The sequence below is a fragment of the Lissotriton vulgaris genome, chromosome 1_1, assembly GCF_964263255.1.
Source record: "Lissotriton vulgaris chromosome 1_1, aLisVul1.2, whole genome shotgun sequence".
NCBI lineage: Eukaryota > Metazoa > Chordata > Amphibia > Caudata > Salamandridae > Lissotriton > Lissotriton vulgaris.
Genome location: NC_141685.1, coordinates 1,352,588,527 through 1,352,610,924, shown reverse-complemented (window position 1 = coordinate 1,352,610,924; position 22,398 = coordinate 1,352,588,527). Strand labels below are relative to the sequence as shown.

At 45.3% G+C, this 22,398-nt stretch overlaps 1 protein-coding gene across 1 annotated transcript in view; it reads right to left on the bottom strand.

The window, feature by feature from the left end:
* LOC147749155 (maestro heat-like repeat-containing protein family member 1) overlaps nucleotides 1-22,398 on the bottom strand; it is a 112,397-nt gene that overhangs the window by 54,956 nt on the left and 35,043 nt on the right. Inside the window, exons 2-6 of the mRNA XM_086936536.1 lie at nucleotides 19,807-19,899; nucleotides 14,633-14,711; nucleotides 14,105-14,218; nucleotides 13,396-13,457; nucleotides 11,696-11,815 (exon numbers count right to left, since the gene is read on the bottom strand). Coding sequence (XP_086792662.1) covers nucleotides 11,696-11,815; nucleotides 13,396-13,457; nucleotides 14,105-14,218; nucleotides 14,633-14,711; nucleotides 19,807-19,899 — 468 coding nt within the window. The remainder of the gene's footprint in view (nucleotides 1-11,695; nucleotides 11,816-13,395; nucleotides 13,458-14,104; nucleotides 14,219-14,632; nucleotides 14,712-19,806; nucleotides 19,900-22,398) is intronic.

The following is a 22,398-nucleotide window of genomic DNA, read 5'->3' as shown; positions in this document are numbered from 1 at the left end:
TCCCAACTGCTACTGAAGACAGCAATGTCATCCAGGTAAGCAGCGGAGAAACTCTCCATTCCAGAGAGGACCTGATTCACTAGCCGCTGCAGGGGCATTTTTGAGCCCAAAGGGCATTACACAAAATTGGAAGTGTCCCTCAGGCGTGGAGAAGGCTGACCTTTCCTTTGCTCCATCTGTCAAGGAGATCTGCCAGTACCCTGAAGTGAGGTCAAAGGTACTTAGGTATTGGGCAGCTCCTAGCTGGTCAATTAATTCATCCGCCCTAGGGATCGGATGAGCATCAGTCTTTGTAACTGAGTTCAGTCCCCGGTAATCCACACAGAACCTCAGTTCTGGTGTGGTGCCTGGTGGAGCGGCTTTTGGCACTAGCACCACCGGACTGGACCAAGGGCTGTTGGAAGGTTCTATAACTCCCAGCTCTAGCATCTTGGCAACCTCTCCCTGGATGCTAGCCTTCATCTTGTCGGACAGCCGGTAGGTCTTCGACTTCACTGGTGGGCTGTCCCATGTGTCCACATCATGGGTACACAGGTGAGTCCTTCCCGGGACAAGGGAGAACAACGTAGAGTACTGCTCCAGTATCTGGCGGCAGCCCTCCCGCTGTTCAGGAGTTAGAGTGGGAGAGAGAATCACTCCCTCCACTGACCCATCCTTCTCTTGAGACGAGAACAAGTCTGGGAGAGGTTCGCTTTCCGCTTCCTCTTCCCCATCAGTCACCATCATTAAAATGACCTCGGGCCTCTCATGGAGGGGTTTGAGTCGGTTGGCATGCAGCACCCGTAGGGGCTGTCGAGGGGTCTTAAGGTCCACCAGGTATGTGGCCTTGCCCTTCTTTTCCAACACCTCAAATGGGCCTGTCCAGCGATCCTGGAGGGCACTAAGCTCTCCAGGTTCCATCACCCACACTTTCTGGCCAGGCTCCAATTCCACCTGGTGAGCATTGTGGTCATACCACTCTTTCATGACTGCCTGGCTGGCCTCCAAGTTGTCAGAAGCTTGCTTCCACAACTTCGCCATTTGGCTCCTGAAGGCCAGCATGTAGCTCACCACATCCTGGGGGGGTTTCCTGGGAGACTTTTCCCAACCATCCTTCACCAGGCTGAGAGGACCGCGTACAGGGTGCCCATACAGAAGTTCAAAGGGGCTGAAGCCCACTCCCTTCTGTGGCACTTCCCTGTAAGAGAATAGCAAACAGGGTAGGAGAACGTCCCATTTCCTCCGCAGGCTTTCGGGCAGACTTCTGATCATGCCCTTTAAGGTTTTGTTGAACCTCTCAACCAGTCCATTTGACTGGGGGTGATAAGGAGTGGTGAACCGGTAGGTCACTCCACACTCCTTCCACATTGCCCGCATGTAAGCTGACATAAAGTTGGTCCCCCTGTCAGACACAACTTCCTTGGGGAAACCCACTCGGGTAAAGATCCCCATTAGGGCTCTAGCCACCACAGGTGCAGTGACTGTCCTCAGAGGAATTGCCTCTGGGTACCGTGTGGCATGATCCACCAGAACCAGGATGAGCCTGTGACCAGCTGTTGTTGGTGGATCTAAAGGCCCTACAATGTCGATGCCCACCCTTTCAAAGGGGGTGCTAACGACTGGAAGTGGTTCCAGGGGAGCCTTCAGCTTCACCCCTGTTTTCCCACTGGCCTGGCAGGATACACATGTCCGACAGTAAGTGTTGGACGCCACTTTCATCTGAGGCCAGTAAAAGTGGAGGACAAGCCAAGCAAAGGTCTTGTCCTGACCTAAGTGTCCTGCCAGGGGTTTGGCATGAGCCAATTCCAAAAGAAAGGCTTGGTACTGTTGCGGGACTACCAAGGCCCTTGATGAACCAGGCAAGGGTACCTTGGGTTCACTGTAGAGGAGTCCATCCTCCCAGTAAATGTGGTAATGTCCCGTAACATCACCTGCTGCTTGGGCTTCAGCCTGTCGCCTCAGTCCCTCAAGGGTAGGGCACTCACTCTGCCCGTTACAGAATTCCTCTCTGGTAGGACCTCCCTCCACATGCCACTCAGCAGGGATGGGTAAATCCTCCAGAGAGTCTACTTCCCCCTCCACGGACTCCTGGTCCACCACCGCAGGTGGCCGATCTGTCACATGGGGTGTGGAAGCCGAAGCAGGCTCTTCCTGTCTTCGGGTCTGTCCCTTTTTGGCAGCGGGTTGGGCCATTGTTCCAGGCTCCAACCCAGGCGAACTCCCTCTCCGGGCAGTCGCAGACCGTGTGCTCACACAGGCCCAGTCAGGTGTACCCAGCATCGCAGAGTGCGTCTAGTATTCCACCTCTCTCCAAGTGTTGTGCTCCATGTCATTCCCCAGCAGACAATCAACTGGCACGGCAGGGCTTACGGCAACTCGAAGTGAACCTGCAACCCCTTCCCACTCAAAGGGAACCTCAGCCACTGGATAGTGGCCCATTCTGCCGTCAGCCATCGCGGCGGGGTGGAGTACATGGGGAACCACCTGCTCTGGAGACACCAGTTGACTTCTCACCATAGTCATACTGGCTCCTGTATCTCTCAGAGCCTCCCCTCTCTGGCCATTGATGGTGACCCATTGCCCATACTTAGCAGTATTTGGGGGCACCTGGATCTTAGGAACCATCTCCCGTTCTCCCAGGGACACTAAGGTGACACCCGCCCACTCACCCCCCTTATCTAAGGGCAACTCCTCCCCGAGCGCTACACTAGCTACTCCCGGTGGTTTTCCTCCGGTGGGAGGGGGTGGTCTCTTTGGGCATCTGACATCTCCCTTATAATGTCCAACACCACCACACTCAAAACAGTGGAGAACCCTTGGCTGCTGGCTTTGGCCAGGATTAGGGTTTCTGGGGGGGTTTGCCTTAGGGGTGAAACCTGTTCCCTTTCCTTGGAAATTGTTTTGGGGACCTTTAGAGAACTCCCTCTTTTTATCTCCCCCCTCCTTCTTCTGGGGGGCGCCCTGTCCGGCCTTTTGGGAATCCCCTCCAGTGCCGTTTGAGGACACCCGGGTACTTGCCCAGATGTCCGCCTCCTCTGCAAGCTTCCGGGGATTGGTCAGCTTGCTGTCCACCAGGTGTTGGCGCAGCTCGGGAAAGCATTTCTCGAGGAGGTGCTCTTTCAAAAATAGATCATACAACCCCTCACTGCCCTTGACCCAGCCCTCCAATGCCTTTCTTGCGTAATCAAGGAAGTCCACCCAGTTCTGGGTGCTTAACTTGTGGCTCCCCCTGAACTTCTGGCGATACCTTTCTGGGGTAAGCCCAAACTTCCTTACCAATGCTAGCTTCATGGTGGGGTAGTTGGTCTGCTCCTCTGGTTCCAGGGCCAGCAAGGTGTCCCGACCAGTAGGAGGCATGTACTTATACAAACCACCCCCCTAGTGCTTCTCCTGCACCCCATGGGCTCTTAGGAAGACCTCATAGGCGGCCAACCATTTTGCTATGTCATCCCCCTGACTAAAGCTAGCAATAAGGTCTTTTGGCAAATAGGGTCTGGACTCCCTGGCTGTTTCCTTGGATTCGCTGCCACCATTCATTACAGGAGAGGGCCCCCGTTGTAGGGCCTGGAGTTCTAGCTCCTTCAACCTGAACTCGTGAGCCATCCTCCTCTCTTCCTTCTCCAGCTCCAGCTTAGCCAACTCCCATTTTAATTGTCTCATTTCCCTCCTGTCAGTGAGCTCGGCTTCGGTTAGGCTTCCCCCGGAGACACTACTGCCCCTCCTGGAGTAGGACACTGATCCTGGGAGTAGGTTTTCCCCCTCAGAGTGGAATAATCTATCTATCTCCACAACCGTGTCCCGGTCTGCCCCTCCTTTCCTTCTTTGTGTGCCTCCACCCAAGCCCTTAGACTGGTCTGGAGTTCCCCCTTCCTAGCACCATGCTTAAAAAATACCCCCATTTGTTGGCAGAAATCTTTCAGCTAAGCCACAGAATAGGTGTCTAGGTTTTCTAGTGCAAACTCCATTTTACAATAGGCAATACCAAGTTATACACACAAGGAAATTTGAGTTGCAAGGGCAACCTGAAGCTACCTCCACCCCACCACCAGGAACAAATTTGGAAAAACAAAAGTAAAAATTAGGAGGGCCGCTGGGAGAAAACTCCAGGTGTAGGCTGGTGGATTTTACTAAATTACTACAGAGTAGTTGCAACCACATTCAAGATCCCACCGCTAGACACCAACTTTTTGGAACCTGAGATGTCAAGTCACCTAGGGTAGCCTGGCCTAGGGTAAGGCAATCTCAACAAAGGCACATGTGTAAAGGTTGCAAACCACCCAGCAGTAACTCAATAAAATTCCACTCAAAAAGAACGACACTACACCGTAAATTATGGAAAAATATGGATGACTTTATAAAAATAGATTGGTTATTTTCTTGTCTGTATTTCACACCATCATTTCTCCTTTTTGTATTGGTTACTTTTAGAATTGATAATCACATTTCATAGTCCAATTACATTTGCTTTGTCAATTTCACTCGAGTTCACATTAAGCCTTCTATTTTCTACAGCTTTATAACAGTACAACTCAACGTGGTGGGAAGCAGGGCAGATGGACGTTTGAATAGCCCTATATAGTTTCCTCCAATTACAACCCTCCTTCACCCACACTTCTAATGGAGAGGTACCGTCATTGAGCAAAAGACAGGAGTGAGGAGAATCAATAAACACATTTACTACAGTGTAACATTAGCATGGTCATCTAAGGTAGGTTTTCCAGGCAAATGACCCAGGAATTCCACCCCGTAGGACTATTATGATAAATCTCCTTTGCCACCCCTAATATCAGATCTTCTCCTGACCTAGTTCCAGGACCGGAGGCCCTTACAACTTTATAGACCTACAAGTCTCCGATGTAAATCTTTGAGGGTTCTTGAGTTAATTTCCTGCGCATTTGATTCTGCGCCGCAAGAAAGGGCTCCCTGCGCTCTGGCTTCCCACCCCCCCACTCTCCTTACTTCCAATGAGCGCTCTTTGTCTCACGCCGTCTAAAATTACTGGAGGAAGGGAAGGTAGGCCACAAGAGGAGCTTCACAAGAAGCGGCTTGCTTCTTAAGCCGATCCCCCCCAGACCAGCCGCGCTCCCTCTGATCAACACTAGATGCGAGGCTCCTTAGGCGGTGAGAGGCGTGGGCGCTTCCTGCCGGGTTCCTCGATGAGAAGCTCTTCCGCCTCACGTCGGATCCCGCCAAGGGTGTCCTCCAGCCCTTCACTGGGCCTGCGCGTCACCTGGACGCTTCCGTGTTTCTGGGGGCCGCCCGCTCACCGAGGCTGCTCGCCTCAGAGACAGCGCTTTGCCTCACTGGCACTGCCCCGCCTCCCGCCGGCCTGCGCGTCTCTCGGGCCGCTACCACACTTCTGGATGCAAGGCAGCGCAGGCGCGGGTGACTAGTGTTCCCGCTCGGCGCCGCCTCACTTGCTGCTCGCCCGCCCTGAGTCTGCTTCTGAGCCTGCGCTCTCTCTCCTCACCCTGCCGCACTGTTGAAACTGCCCAGAGTCGAACGCTCACTTCCTCAGGGACGCAAACGCTCCGCTGTCACTCGCCTCTCCCCTGCAGCTTCTTGGAGGTGCAGGGCGCCACACCTCGCTCCAATCCGCTTTCACCAAAACGCTGGTAGGTGCAGTCTACCAAGGGGATGTAGGGAGAAGGTCCCCAGGAGGAGCTAGGACAACGGGGGACAGAGGGGCCAAGGGCTCAAAGGGGGGGGGGGGTTTCCGCCACAGCCAGGCCAATTTCACAGAAGAAGAAGGCGGTTGGGAGGGTTTGGTCAGGGGCCCAAGGGGGAACGTCTTCCTGTAGTGGTTGTCTATCACATGGACAAACTAACTGCTTCCAGTGCGTCCTCCTCCTCACACCACTGCCTCTCTCCTCCAACTCCCTGAACTACACAAAATGGCTCCCTGACCCCTGCCCTTTTATAGCCAAACCACACAGGGTCCAGTAGGGTCCAGAAAGTTCTGGAAGGCCTAAAGTTAACCAATGGGGCAGTCTAGGATGTGGCAGTTGGGGACAGTTGGTGGCCACCATTTTGTGAAACTTCAGTAAATCCCTGACAGGAAAGGCACCTAAGCTGAGGTGAATGATTATGAGGGTAAAAGAGCACCTATCCCCTAGACCAACACCTTGAAAAATCTAGTGGACACAAAAATTAATAAAGGCATGAGGGGCAAAAAGGGGAGAAAATAAATAATAAATTGGAGGGACTACGCAAAAAGTCAGACAGGTCTAACAGGGTCATAATCCATTTTATCATTAGATGCATATTGATCTGAAAAAACCTAACCTACAGAGCAGGCTCCACATGATTTTGCAGTGATTACATGTGCCTCCTGCACCCCATTTTATCAGGCTCCAAAAGTGGTGCATGTTCCTCTCCTTACAAGCTTCAATAAGGTCCCGCCATCTTTCACAGTGATCAAAAAGGACATGGTACATTTACTGTTCTGGAGGGATTGGGGAGAGCATAAGCAACTGTGGCCTACTCTCACAGGGACACTGACAAAGCCAAGTGTCCTGCAGCCTTCAGGCACCATGCCACCTCTCATTGCCCATGCTTCCACACCATCACCTGCAGCCCCACAAACACTGGTGAAGGGCACTGATCCAAAACTCATTCCTGTCCCCTAGTCAGATGACAGGTGTTTCTACAGCGACTAGAGATATGATCAAAGTGTAAGCGTCCATAGGACTTGAGAAGGTCCAAGAAAAGAGAAGAGGCAGAAGACGTGCCCTATACAAAATCACACATTGGATCTGTGGAGGAAGAGGAGGGCAAATAATTAGAATGAGAATAACTAAAGGATATTATTGGACCCTTTTCTGATGTGCGTTGTTCACAACATTGAACAATTTTTCACACCACAAGAGCTTGATGAAAGCCATCAAAGGATCAGAAGGGCCACAGTCCTACTCAAACCAGTGGCAATGACTCTTATTTGGGGACACTGACTCCACTTGTGTTTGACATCAAAACTCGGACCCCACAATAGTAAGGGTACATTGTGTTAATCGTTTCGCAATAATTGAAAAACCATGGATAGGGTATACTTTTGCTGTCTAAGTTTTAAACCTATAATAACTGATAAACCCTCACCAGTGTAAACTTATAAACACTGAAAAAACACCTGCGTACCACTAATTAAATGCCATTCAAAGAAAGGAAGAGGAGAGTGAAAGAGTCATTTTTTCCTGAGGGGGCTTATATAATATAACTTTGTTATATAAGGTGGCAGCTAGAAAGACTGGGCTAACATTATTCTGCTTGAATTTTGCTGTTGAGGGATGTCACTGAAATAATGTTTTTTCTTCCTTTTGCTTTTTGAAGTTTTGTGGTCTTTGGTCTAAAGATGCAGTTTAGAAGCATGTTTTAGGTCGTGTTTAATAATTTGATAAACTGTAGAGAATCAGGAAATATCAAAATCATATTTGATATTTTGGCTGTGTTTGATTCTTTCACTGATAGGTAAAATGGCTGGTTTCATACAAATCTGTCCCAAAATGTGCCATCACATTTATCCACAGAGAATGGGTAAAAGCCCTTTATAGATCAGCCCCAAGTTTCTAGTGAGTCAGTATTGATAGTAGGTGAATTGACAACACCACAGGCTTTAAACGTTCAATGCAATGTATAATGACAAGTATATGTGAAAAAAGTGCTATCGCCTAGCATCTGGGATAGTGGTGAAAACATGACAGGATGAAACATGGATCGCAGTGTCACTCGGTATGCTGCTGCAAAATTTTTCTTTCTAAATTCAACAAAGATTGGAGTGATTTTGATTGTACTTGCAGTGATTCAGCTACAAATATGAAAAAGCTGTGTAATGACCTTTCAAAATTGATACCTGTAAGAGATCCTTTCCACTTGTTAGATGGTATGCTAAAAGCATCTTTACAATCTTCAGAGTTAATGAAGAATGCTATTGACTTTTTAGTCCATCCTAGTGCACTGTTTTGTTGTGCGAGGGGACTAAAACACAAATATTTCTCATTTTGTGCTTTGTGTGGCATCAAAGAAAAAGTCATCCCAACTGTGTCACTTAGCTGATGGTTCTTGGACCAAGGGGCTGTGAAATGCTATAGTACCCATGTGGAAACCGTTTACAAAATTTTTGCTGAATGATGATGCCAAAGGCAAGAAATGTGAGGATATTTGTTCGCAAATTACTAGTGATCTGAAAAGAAGTACACTCTACTAAAGTCTTAGATGTTTACAGGAAAACATAACTGCTGTAGTGGACATACAAAAAAACTAGAGTTGGAAAACACCCTGGTCTGCCAAGTGTTCTGCATACTTGGTGTAAATGTGAAACATCGTCTTGAGAGTTGTCTGGGTGACACCTTAAATTGACTTTGGCACTGCAACATGTTCCATGTTAGAGTGCTTGCCATATGGTAAACAAATCAATGTTGAAGAGCAATTCAGGAACTTTTATTTTACAATGTACGAGAAACGGCTTGACATAGAAATGTCCCTTCATCAACCATGGCATTTGAAGTCAATGAATCCTCACTGTGGTACACTGTGCAAGTTCTAGTTCCCTTCAGTAAAGGGGAATTTTCTCAGTAGTTTCAAAAGTGCTTCTTTATTTTTGACCACTTCAATAACTCGGAGGGCAGAATCGCCCAGTTCAAAGCAAATGCTGCAGAACCTGTCCAGAGAATTGCAATCTTCAAGGGCACAGTGTAGGTATAGAAAGCTATGTCAGTGGCCAGGGTTAGCAAATAGTGTACTGGCTGTCTTGTCATTGCCCATTTCAAGTGCCAATGTTGAGAGGGCCTTTTCACAGAAAAAAGGGACATGGGAAGGAAAAAGCGAGCGCACATGACCAAAGACTCATTGAAGAAGTATTGTATGGTGTACTACAATACGTTTGATTTGCAAAAATGTATTGGGCCTCTTATACACTGTACATACACTGTCTATATACCATGCATTATTAGTGTAGAAAGCAAGCAATAATAAAAGCAAAATGTTCCATACACACCAGAAAAACACTGATTCTGGTGCTTTTCATGGCGCGAAAAAGTTGTAACCCCTGACACCACTGATTAGGTCTCGATGAGTCAGCGCGCATGCGCTGTCCATATAGTAGCGGCTTTGGGAAGTGCTCCCAAAGCAGCCACCAGCTTGCTAGAATGCGCACAAGCACGCGCCTGCTGCGCGCGCATCCCTTACGTGTTTTGGCACGTCATCGCAATCACTTTCGTTTTCACAGCGATCGTGATTGCGATGACCCACTTTAGGTTGCTGTGCTTCATGTTTAGACATCATTTGCACCTACAATGCTTTTTCGGCCACCACCTACGTGCTCTTTTCAAAATGTCCTTTTGATGTTTAGCATGCGCGCGGGCACTCCCCCACCCCTCCCTCTCGTTTACTTCTTGCCTCGTGCGCGACCACTCGTGTGCTGCTGAAGCTTGTATTTTTTTCTGTTTCTTTCACTATTATACTTTCAATGTTCATCTATAATGAAACCAAGTGAGATACATGTGGCGTCTCTGTTTCTTCCAGCATGCAGCTGTATGCTCTCTGTTATGTGCCGGGCAGATTCTAAAGCAAATGGTCGAATTCAAATGCATGGTTTTGTTTAGTTCCGGTTGTTTCTAGTTTTCTTACATTCTTTGGCGAGAAGGCCCTGTGGGAGTCCATGCTCAGTCTGAACCACAAGGAAGCTGTGATGGAGGTTAGGCTCCACCTAGTGGAGGCAGCAAGCAGAGAGAACCTGCCTATCAATTCTTGCATTGGTATGTTTGGATTATTCAGTGCTGCATTTGACTGGGTAAACGTGGTCGCTCGTCGCTTAACGTATGTCTTGTAAAAGACTGGCAATAGATATTTACTCTAGCTGTGCAGGATGTGTGACTGTAGATTCGCAATGTGTTTGCTTGGCTTGCAAGCCCTGGAAGTAATTAAATATTGGATTCCACAGAGCTTCCAACCAAGCCCAAGCAAATGAGTACTGGGGTACCAGTCTGTCAAAGCACGTCTTTGCACCTTTCTAGGATTTTGAAGTGCTTTATAGGTGCAACACCAACTTCTGATCTACAAAAGTTTAACAGATAAACCATATTGTTTTCCGTATCCCCATAGTCTCTATTTTTCCCGTTATTGTTAAAAGTGAACACAAGTATTGTTAAAGCAGTGCAGCTCACAAGCCACTGTTGTTCCTCACTAGTAGTCCATGTTGTTTAGCATACTCGGTGCTCCAGGCAAAGAAGGAAAGCCGTCTATTTTAGTGGCCTTTCCTTGCTTTATTGCGCCACCTAGTCCTAATACCCTGACTTTGCTGCCTCATTTCGCCTTATGCGAGTCATGGTCCTGCTGCATGGAACTTTATGTAATATTAAAACCGCACTATTTGCCCATTTATCATGAACAACTGATGAAAAGTGAGGGCACACATCTTCTTTTACATGGAAGTGCGAGATAGTTGTTTCGGAGCTGGGCCGGTGCTGCTACCCTGCTGCAGGACTCCATAAATCATAATAATTCTGACACATTTGCCCAGTCCTATCTCGTCAACAGCCTGTCCCTTACCAGTCCTGGTGTAGCCACAGATGGCTCTAAGCTGCTAGCGTTCTGTGAGGAACTCTGCAGCCCACCTCTGCCAATTCTTTCCACCATTATGCTCCATTATGCTCAATAAATTAACACATTTACTCCCTTTGGAAACCCTTTTATCAGTAGTTCTTAAACATCCTAATCAGAAAGGATGGTTTAGGAGCTCATTGCGAGTGGCCTGCTGGGGATGGCATTCTTTTACATCTAACACCACGGGGATCGGAAATTAAAAGGTGCCATCATTTTTGCCTGTTACAAGTGGTGCCCTTTAAAAGAGGGCATAACAGGGATATTGGTGATTTGCACAGCAGAATTTACATTTAATCCTACTTACCGGGTGTTTTGCTTGGGAAATTGTGGAGATATGAGATTTTCTAGGAAAGCTGTAATTTTGATCATTGTATAAACCGTTGAGAAGGGATTTTAAAACAAGCATTGGCATAGCCAATAGGTATTTCCTTTGGGACCTTATAAGTGTTTAGCCATGCAACACTTGCTGTTGCACCAGGATATTGTGCTGGATAACTAAACACTTATAAGGTCCCAAAGGCGAGCTCTATTGACTATGCCAATGCTTGTTTTTTAAAGGTATTGAAATAACTTGAAAACATTGAAAAAAAAACACCAGAATGGACCACAAATAGAAACTGAAAACAGGAAAGCCTAGGTATACTGAAAGGATGACTGTCCAAGTGAAGCTACAAGTAAATATACTGGAGTGCACTTGAGTGGCTTGGTTCACGTCATGGGCACCCTGAAAGAACAAGACATAAAGAAAAGGCATATACAGTGTTGACACTGGTAGTCAGCAGCTGAATTTCAGGTTCAAATGTAATCAGCCTGATGGAGCAAGGGAGACCCATACGGTTGAGGGAGGGTGAAAGACGCACTGGAATGCAAGTGGGGAACATCAGGCTCAAATGGAGAACATGGAATGTTAAGTGGGCCTATGTGAACTAAATAGAGGTACATAAGGTCTATATTCCACCACCAGGGGCAAATATGGAACACTGCAGATCTGTATTACGTGGCAAACAAGCTACATTGGGGCACAAGGGGGCTAAAAGGTCCACTTATTTCTTTTGGGCTGACTACGGTTGCTGTTCCCCTAACACATTCACCCACCCAAATATGTACATCTGCCACTTACCTGTTCTTCAATGATGAGACTGTTTTTCCTAAGCACATATTCCATCAAAGCTCTTCCATTCATATCATAATATCCTTTGGTTGTTAAATTGGATATTAAACTTAAAGTGGCAAGAATAACCTGTGATGAAGCAAAAAATGGTAAGCATGGTTAGTGAGAAACCCTTTTGATGTATAAATAAAACCAAATCCCACATTCTGGTGAGGGAGCAGCACGGGAATGTGAGAAAACCATACAATCTCTCCTTCCTTTGTGTTCATAGAGGAAATAGAAATACACTTGTATGTGTGGAAAGCTAGTACCTGGATATAGCCTTTTAAAAAATATTGGAAAATGGTTATTAAGACACTCTGAGAATAAAACTTGAATCAATTTAATTAAACTGTTTTTACAGAATGTCTGACCAAAGCGTGATTGAGGGAATATTCAAACATTCCAGGTGGTGTACGCCTTCTATAGGTGATTGGAACTTGGTAAAAGATTGAAAGATACATTGCAAAAGATGTCTAGGTAGGTTACAACTAGCAAAGAAGCTCTCAGGACCTTGTATTGATTACAAAAATGCAAATGAGAAATCAGTAGGCTGTAGATTCCAATAATGTGGAAATGAAAAAAACCTAGAGTAGTCTGTGGGAAGACTGATGGCCGCTGTCTAACTCAACCTGCAGGATTTAGCAGACCTACACCATCCCAACACGGCCAGCAGATAACAAATGGGTTAAAGTACTCAGTGTCCATTGTCCTACACCTTGTTGTTTGGTTGATCCATGTCACTTTCAAGAAATCATTTTGGCTCAAGACCGTAAATAGTCACAGTCTCCTCTAGTAGCCGGGTTAAAATTCACATCCCTAACATGACTCTGTTCACTGCATATTTGCACAGGCTGGACCCAATGGCTTCAACCTCCAAAGAATACATCCATGTTTTATTTCTTTGATTCTTATATTTATATATTTATATATTATTAAATTTAAGGTTTATATCATGCCCTGAGGTTAAAAAATGGTCAACTCAATAAACCTCTCAAAGAGAATACACTAGAGACCCAGTCATGGAAATACAAGTTTTTGTTGGTTATCCAAAGAAAATGACTTTGTTGATTTTCCTTCATGCCTATATCCTGTGCTTGCTTACATGCTGAACACGGTGATGCTGATGCTGAAGTTGCCTGCTTTCTCAATTGCACTGACATTGGGCACATTGTGGACATACATGGAGTCAACAGAGTTACATATATTCCAATTTCTACACAAAATACATCTTTTATATCACAATCAGACTTTTCAAATGTGCACATTGAATATTATCCTGTATTATTGAACCATGTGTGGTGAGAATTGTTTCTTAACACACACTTATTCAGCAATTAGGGAACAGGGACTTTCTATGGGATTGGGTCTGAAAATGAGTTGACACAGAGAAGGACAGGAAAACTTGGATATGTCCACTTGAACAGGGAAACAGTAGACACAAGACACTGAGGAGACACACATGAATGGAGGTTGCATGACCCAACACCTGCACGAAAGACCAGCCTTAGAAAAATACAACAGACTGTGGTATACACACCACTACAATGAGTCCACGTAAGTAGAGAATAATGCACTATTCAAAAAGTGCATAACTTAAATTAGATTGTGTTGCTAATTATGAAATTGCTTGACCACAGAATGCTGTACACATAATAACTTGATGGTACCTTGTGATTGTCATCCTCAAGCACGTGACGGACAGCATCCAGATAAGAGGCACCTTCTGAATCTATGAAATGAAGCCATACATCAAATGTTCATAACACATAGATATTGTCTTTGTCTAGTAAGATCAGGAATAATAGATAAGTAGATGAAGCTTCCACTATTACATGTGCCTACCTACCTGAGGGTCCTGTCAAGTCTTGGTGTGTGTGTCTGTGACTGTGAGCCTCATGGGCCTATCAATGTCTTCCTGTTCTACTGTTCATGTCTGTGTCATCATGTACCACTGAGTGGGTCTGTGTCTTCCTGCCCCATATTTTATGTCCCTTTTTGTTCCTCATCGAAGTCTATGTCAGGATCTCTTTCCACAGTGTCCCTGTCCCATTATTGGCTCACAGTGGGAACAATTTATCAAAAAGACAGATGTGGAAATGTTTGACCACTACTTTATTTCTTCACCACGACTCATGTTAACGATGGGAGGATTTATTCTTAAATTACAGTGCTCTACCAGGAACTGTTGGCAGTCAGTGTAGCTGAGGAATATGAAATTGAGGTGATTTGCTCATTGCTGCACCATGTTGGTTAAGTAAGAGGGTAAGTTGGAATTATAACTTAGGGCTCCACATTCCATGAAAAGCATTCAGTCCTTTAACTATCTTCCATGTCTATCAAAATCACATGCTGCCACCCACCCACTGAGAGGCTTACCAGTTTCAGCAAGAAGCTTGCAGAGCAGCTTTATTGTTGTGGCACGGGACTCTGCACCCATATGGATCAAGCTACTTCCAAAATATTTAAGGACCTCACTAGAGCTAGAATGGGCTGCAAGAGTAAAGTGAAGAGAAAAATAGACATACATGAAAAATTACATACAATAAAATCATGCACGGAGGAACTAAACGCAGGGGAGCAGGTCATCAAGGACAAATGTAAGGAAATTTTCAACGCACATCCAGGAGGTACAATATCAATAGTTTACAACATTTAATGATGATCGGTGGAGCACATGGTACTCATGTGACTACTATAGCTGTATATAGTAAATTGGACAGAAAGCTAACAAATGCACTGAGAAGGGAGATAATTACTGAAGCAACAGTAGCTTTTAAGAAGATCAAGTGATGTGCAGAGCAGTGGACAGAAATTAATGTTTCGGAGGACCCGATCACTGGTAAAGACCGTCATATACTTGCAGTATCACAAATATATACATATATACATTTATGACCAACTCACCCAGTGACAGGATAATGGCCGTGGACACCTTGACTGACTCTTCCCTTTCATCTGAACCTCCACGGTAGGGTGCGCAGATCTGTCAATAACAAAGCCATATTAAACAATAATGGAAGCTAGGCTATTTGAAAGCCAATCATATACATCTGGAAAGCAAATTCCATTCAGTGGGGAAATGACGGCATAAGAGTTTGTCAGGATTTGTGGGGCCATGATGGTGGAATTGCAAATTCTCAGTTGCCATTCTAAGATTAACGCCTTAGTTTCCTATGGTTTCTGCATGGTTTGGAGACTGAAGTCTCACGACATTGCAGCAGGCAGTCGTACTGAATGCTATTTAACACAGTTGGCACTAGTGACAGCGTCTGCTGTTCAAGGAAATCAAGACAGAGGCTGTTGTTGCACTTCAACTTAGTTTATCTCCAGGGACTGTAAGTGCGTTCCCCCTTTGCATCTCACAGTGTCTGGCTAGCAAGGTGGGTTGCATGCTTTTCAGAGCGGGCCTCTTTTGTGCACTTTTCCTCCCTTTTGCGTCCCCAGTTTCTGGTTGGCAGAGTAGTGAGCGAGTGTTTCTGTTGGTGCCTGCATTAGGGTCTTTTTCAGTTCTCACCGCCACTCGCTGCTTCTGCCGTACCGCTAGCAATAATTTCTTTTTTTTGTTCTTTGCTTGCATTCAGTTCTCGCAGATTGGTCCCCATCAGAGCTGCATGTCTTTTTGGTTCCTGTTCATTGCAAATTCCGCACACCAGCATTGCTATTTGGAATTTCATGCCATGGTCGTCAAGTTGTGTACTTCCTTTTTTAGGTCTTGTGACATAGGCAGCGCATGTGCTGCTCTCGTCTTACGAATCTTCTTGGAATTGATACAATTTCAAAAGCCTCGTCTTAGCTCCACCTTCAGCTTTGATTCGTGTGCGACGTTTGGCATCACAAATTATGCCGATAGCAGTGCAATGATTGCTGCTTGTTGCCATCCTGTCTCCTTTTAGCCATGCCTAGCGGGATTGGATGTCTTACCCGTGGCGTGACACAGTAGGTATATTATCAGCTTGCCACACTTTTTTGTAAGCTTCTTTATTCTCTGCCGCCATGACGGTAAGCGTATGCTTCTCATAATTATTTATTTTGTTCATTGCAGCACTTTTTTTGTAAGCATGTTTTATGTAGTAGCTATTAAGTGACACATACTTTTGTAGAAGGGAATACTGAATATTACTTTAAGGGTGATTTGTCATCAATTATGTTTGGCCATTTAAAAATAAATAAAACACGTTTTCCTCTCCTATTTTAACAAACAGTTTGAAATAGGGATCCTGACATTTCACATCAAACCTTTAATTACTCATTTCCTGCCGGCTGCTCTCTAGCAAATCCCAGGCATTACACTGCTTCTATTCAAGCAACATGGCGTCCACGCTTGCCTTACTTGATCGACATTACAAGCTTGAACTTTACCATTCTAGTCTTTTGGGCCCAGTCCATGGCCCATCTTGCCTCCGGGAATAGAAGCTTACTGGACCATGGCTGAGGTGGGTAGCGAGGCCTCAGGTGGAGAGGAGGAGGGTGGCAGAGCCCGCAAGGACTGCAGGATCGCAGCGGCTGGAGCAACGCGCATCTGGCCGCCTATCTGCTGAGCCTAGACCTGGGTGAGACTTGGGACCCAAGGGTCCCTGTGCGACATGCGAGTATGAGTGGGTGCATACCTGTCAATCACTTTCATGTTTCTTAGGTCTATGACTGAGTAGTTTGTGTAGTTGTGGTGTTTTCATTGCACTACGATACTTTAACCAAGCTGCTAAGTAGCTCTTTCACCCCGTAAATGTCTAAATCTTGAGTGTCGAAATATTTTGTTAAATGCTCTTATTTAAAAAGCCACTTCTGGCTGAACGTGCCACACCTGAACCGGTCATTTAAGGAGTTGTGACACTGGTCTTCGACTCCAGCCACTCTGATGACTGGTTGGTGCCATAATTGCGGGTGAGCAGCCACACGGAAGATGACTATGTAGGTCTGTTAGTAGGGAAGAGCATGATAATGGGAGACAACAGTTACAACGCGGTCTTTACACCGCGATATGTTTACAACGCGGTCATTACAACGCAAGTCGTTACAACGACTTGCGCTGGATGGCGCTATATAGTAAGGAATAGTATGATTTACTATTCCAATACCTTCCCTACTGTTACGTAGCTGGAGTTGGAATAGTAAATCATACTATTCCTAAGTCCCTCGCCTCGTGCGTAAGTCGTTGTAACAACTTGCATTGTAATGACCGCTTTGTGAACGTATCGCGCTGTAAAGACCGCGTTGTAAGGTCATACATTCCATGATAACAGCAGGTATGTTTTGACATGAGCACGACATCTTTGTAAGTCATCTTTGAACACGTGTGAAACCTAAAGCAGCATCTTGTCGGTGATTGGATGAAACCGAAACAGTTATGGATAGAGCGACTCCACTGAACAGTGGCATTTCCTTCTAGAGACAATTGGTAAAACCCTATGATACTCGTGGTTCGAGGTTCATTGCAGGGAACTTGATTCTAGGAGTTTGACATCATGGGATTTTGACAACTTGGCTTGTAGGTATGCTGCTTGCAGGTTAAAGTCCGAGACGGGGACAAGGATTGTGACACAATAGGAGATATAGAGAATGACAAGACAGGTACATGCCTTGAAAGTTGGTATGTCTGGGACGCATGAAGATGCTCTTTAAGCCTGAAGGATATTTCACAATAGCCTTGGCTATTCGTCTGAAAAGGCGAGACCTGTGACTTCAGATGTTAGAAGCAAAACCCAGCTCAGATGCGTTCTACCCAGATTGAAGCCTGACACCATCCGGGTATGGTGTGCGACAAGGCGGGTTATGAAGAATGACAGGCAGTGTATGAGGGTTATATGTATTGTTATGGGTGGAGGAAGAGAGACTAGGGCATGAGGACTTTGACATGGCGTAAGGGAGACGGCTTGATGCATGATGACAACTTCTAGTAGCGGAATACCTGCACATTGAGGCTTGCTACCGGGAAGACACAGCGTGACACATGAAAATACTGAACAACTTTAAGTCGGTGATAAGCATGACACTAGTAGGAAGGGGTTAGGAACATTGCATATGTTGAAGTGAGGCGGAATTGCCACTACAATTAAGTGGTGTTTAAACTTTTGACATCTGTAAACAGACACCGACTGAATCACTACTAGAAGCTGGAGCCCCTGCCTGAGCACAATTGCTTCGATTCAAACATCTAAACAATACAGGAAAATAAAGAAACAAGTGTACATCAAACAAAATACACAACATATGCAATTCTTTCACTCACAAATAAAAAACTATGAAAAAGTTGACATTTTAATTGGAAGGTTGGAACTTTTCAAAATGTGTTTTTATTTCTCAGATTCAAAACAATATGCTAGACTGTTGCAAATCACTTTCTTTTTTGTTCCTACTGCTGGCGTTTTTCGTGTCTAGCAGTGCTCCAGTTGAGGCCACCATTTGTCCAACTGGATTCTAGTTGCTGTTCTTGTGCTGCTCCCACGCATCGTGCTAACAGTACCAACTTAATTTTTAGACTCCCAGTTGCAAATTCCTACTAATTTATAGAACATTAAAACATTTTCGATGTTTAGCTAAGTTTGCTTAATTAATTTGCTATGTGATTCGATTTTCTATTGTGGGCAGCCTGAGTAGGTGTTGCAGAATCCAGGTTAAGAACCACTGCACTAGATGGTAGAATCTATATTACCAGGCTGGAGGCATGGCTTTGAAGAACAATTTTCATGTAACATGAGCCAGGTTGCCACCACGTCGATAGTTACTCCGGAGACCGAGAGCATATCATTAATTAATAGATGTGAAGACCTAGAAAATAGGTCCAGACAGGCAATCTAAGAGGCTGTAGTATGGAAAAGGAAAGGGAGAAGAAGGAGAATATGTGGTGGAGTGCTTGAACAGCTCTTTAGACTTCCCTATAGGGATTGAAAGAGCCCACAAAGGGGGAGAAAGAGCTCTATCACAAAGCTAGACCTCAGGACATTGTGGCAAAGATCTCCTTGTGTTTGCCAAGATATCCACATACCATCTGAATAAATTAATTCTTGCAGAGAGGAGCAAACAGAAGACCATTCAAAGAGGAACCTGTAAAGGGATGGTTTTCCAAGACTTGATACACGACTCTCGGAACAAGTAGACTGTTTATGGGATAGCATGGTTTTGTCTAAATATAAATAAATCTGAAACACTTGCACTGATGCCTGCACAAACAGAAGTGAAGGGATTTAAAAAATAACTTCTATTACACTAAATATTAAAGACTTTGCATCACCCCATCACTGCCAAAGATGGTCCCTGATAAATGGTTAGCATTAGTAAAAGATATTAAGCAGGATCTGAGTAAATGTAGTATGCTCCCAGTCTCTTGGAAAGTACTCATAGCAGCAATAAAAAAAAAACAAGCATTGAAGATGCATAGGTCTTGCTTTTGATTAAGTTAAAGGCATTTGCTTTGCTAATGCTATTGTATAGCAAAGCGAATGGCTTTAACTTGATTTTGAATTATGCATTTGGATTGTTTGAACTTATTTGTAGGGTAGTTTCTGACTTTAGGAACCCCAGCTGGATAAATAATGAATTTACTTTGATCGATGACATTAATCAGATGTATATGATATATACTATTTATCATTATTTATATAAGTATATATGTTATATAGTAAAGTCTAGATGGACAATTGACCCTCAGAGATAATCATTGTTAGTGATTATATATTTGTTTGTAAACCATTGTTATTGGGCAAATCTTTTCTTTTTCATGTCTCCATCCTTGGTGTACCTCCCTGTGTCCCTTCCCTTGTCAGGCCACTCTGTTGCTACCTATTATCAGAGCCAGAGTTGCTGAGAGGTAGACTTATGGGTGGTTCCTGCTGATGACCTCTCAACGCTGAAAGATCTGACAAAGGTATTTGCATTGTATTCTTTCTTTGCATCCTTGAAGCAAATTGGTTCATGTAGGCTCTTTATGGGTGATAATTTAATATTTTATACAAGCGAGTTCCCAAATGTTCCCCTCTAAAAATACTCTTACTATAAATTGGATTAATGCAGGGCCATCTTTGTTAGGAAATGTCAGTTGTCTCCTGCTGAAATACTTTGTATGTCCTCATGTATATACTTACCAGGTGATGCAGAGCCGTAAGCACGGTTGGCACAGTTTCCTTCAGTGCTCTGCAACTCTTGGTAACAGCTGCCTTCATGCATAACTCAAGGGTCTGCAAGGAGATAAGTCAATTGAGATGAGGCCAAAGGGCAAAATTGAGGACATGGTGAGGGTCAATGGTAAATGACAAACATCAAATTATACATTCTGTATGAATGCTAGAGTGAGTTTGTGTGTGAACAAGCTCTCTTATGTACTAATTCTAAATACACATGACCACAAGTATTTTTTGAAAGGTGACCATTAATATTTCTAATTGTTTCTTCATTGATGGCTCTGTTTTTTTGACTCACAGTGCCTCACACAGGAGTACCCTTTTATAATTAATGCCTGTCAGCAATCAAGATCTCTAATGTCCATAGGGATTTCTGTAGAGGTTACCTAATGGAGTCAGATTTTGGATTATAGACCTTCAAGGAAACACAAGAGGACACATGCAGCATTTAACTGGTGTAACTGTAATAAATGATGGATGGAATGCTGAATGATTCAAACATTCTCCCCCAGTCAAGAGATATGGTTTAAATCCATCATTCTTTTGCCCACTATGCCACCAGAGTTTGCACGCAGCCTTATGCAAATCAGTCTTGACACTGTGTCTCATGGGAACAGTCCAGAGCAAATCGCCAAACCAGGTCCTCCCTGGACCAGAAACAAGCATCCTGGGACCGGTTTCAGGTTATGTCACCCTTTATCAGCCAGGCTAGCTTCAATACAGTGGCACAGTGAGCAAGGGACCCATGTCTGTGAATGTCCTTCCCACTTAGGGTGAAAAGTGTAACTGCAACAAATGATGGACGGAAAGCTGAATGATTCAAACATACTCCCCAAGTCAAGAGATCTGGGTTAAATCCATTGTTCTTTTGCCCACTGCTGCACCCCAGTTTGGAACCACCCATATGCAATCAGCCTTGACCTTGTGCCTCATGGGAACAGTCCAGAACGAACTGCCAAGCCAGGTCGCCCTGGACAGGAAACAAGCATCCTGGGACCGGTTTTATTTCACCCTTCATCAGCCAGGCTAGCTTGAATCCAGTGGCACACTGAGCAAGGGGCCCACGCCTGGCGCATACTCATCCCACTTAGGGCGATAAGTGTAACTGCAACAAATGATGGACGGAATGCTGAATGATTCAAACATTCTCCCCCAGTCAAGAGATCTGGGTTTCCTTTGCATATGTCACCCCAAGTTGGAAGGGTATGCCCAGACGTTGGTCCCTAACTCACTACACCACTGGATTCAAGCTAGCTTGGCTGATGAAGGGTGATGCCCTGAAACCGGTCCCAGGATGCTTGTTTCCGGTCCACGGAGGACCTGGCTTGGCAGTTTGAGCTGGATGGTTCTCACAAGGAACAGGGTCAAGACTGATTTACATATGACTGTGTCGCAACTGGGGTGGTGCGGTGAGCAAAAGAATGATAGATTTAACCCAAATCCTTGTGACAGGGGGTGAATGTTTGCATTGTCCAGCATTTCGTCCATCAATTGTTCCTTTACATATGTCGCCCTAAGTGGGTGGGTCCCATGCTCACTACACCACTGGATTCAAGCTAGCCTGGCTGATGCAGGGTGATGCTCTGAAACCAGTACCAGGATGCTTGTTTCCAGTCCATGGAGGACCTGGCATGGCAGTTTGGGCTGGAAGTTCCCACAAGGAACTGGGTCAAGACTGATTTTCATATGGATGGGTCCAAACTGGGGTAGTGTGTTAGCAAAAGAATGATGGATTTGACACAGATTGTTGTGACTGGGGGTGAATGTTTGCATTGTCCACCATTCTATCCATCAATTGTTCCTTTTGCATATGTCGTCTTAAGTAGTACGGGTATGCCCAGATGTGGGTCCCGTGTGCACTACACCACTGGATTAAAGCTAGCCTGGAGGATGAAGGGAGATGCCCTGAAACCAGTCCCAGGATGCTTGTTTCTGGTCCAGGGAAGACCTGGCTTGGCAGTTCGTGTTGGACTGTTCCCTCAAGGAACTTGGTCAAGACTGATTTGCATATGGCTGGGTCCAAATTGGGGTGGTGTGGTGAGCAAAGGAATGATGGATTTAACCCAGATCTTTGTGACTTGGGGTTACTGTTTGCATTGTCCAGCATTCTGTCCATCAATTGCTCCTTTGCATATGTCACCCCAAGTGGGAAGGTGTGCCCAGACGTGGGTCTGGTGCTCATTACACCACTGGATTGAAGCTAGCCTGGCTGATGAAGGGTGATGTCCTGAAACGGGTCCCAGGATGCTTGTTTCTAGTCCATGGGAAGATAGGCTTTGCAGTTCAGGCTGGATGGTTCCCATAAGGAACAGGGTGAAGACTGATTTGCTTAAGGCTGGGTCCACACTGGGGTGGTGTGGTGAGCAATATAATGATGGATTTAACCCAGATCCCTGTAACTGGGCTTGAAGGTTTCCATTGCCCAGCAGCCCGCTCATCAATTGTTCCTTTGCAAATGTCGCCCTAAGTGGGAAGGGTATGCCCAGACGTGGGTGCCGTGCTCACTTCAAGACTGGATTCAAGCTAGCCTGGCTGATGAAGGGTGATGCCCTGAAA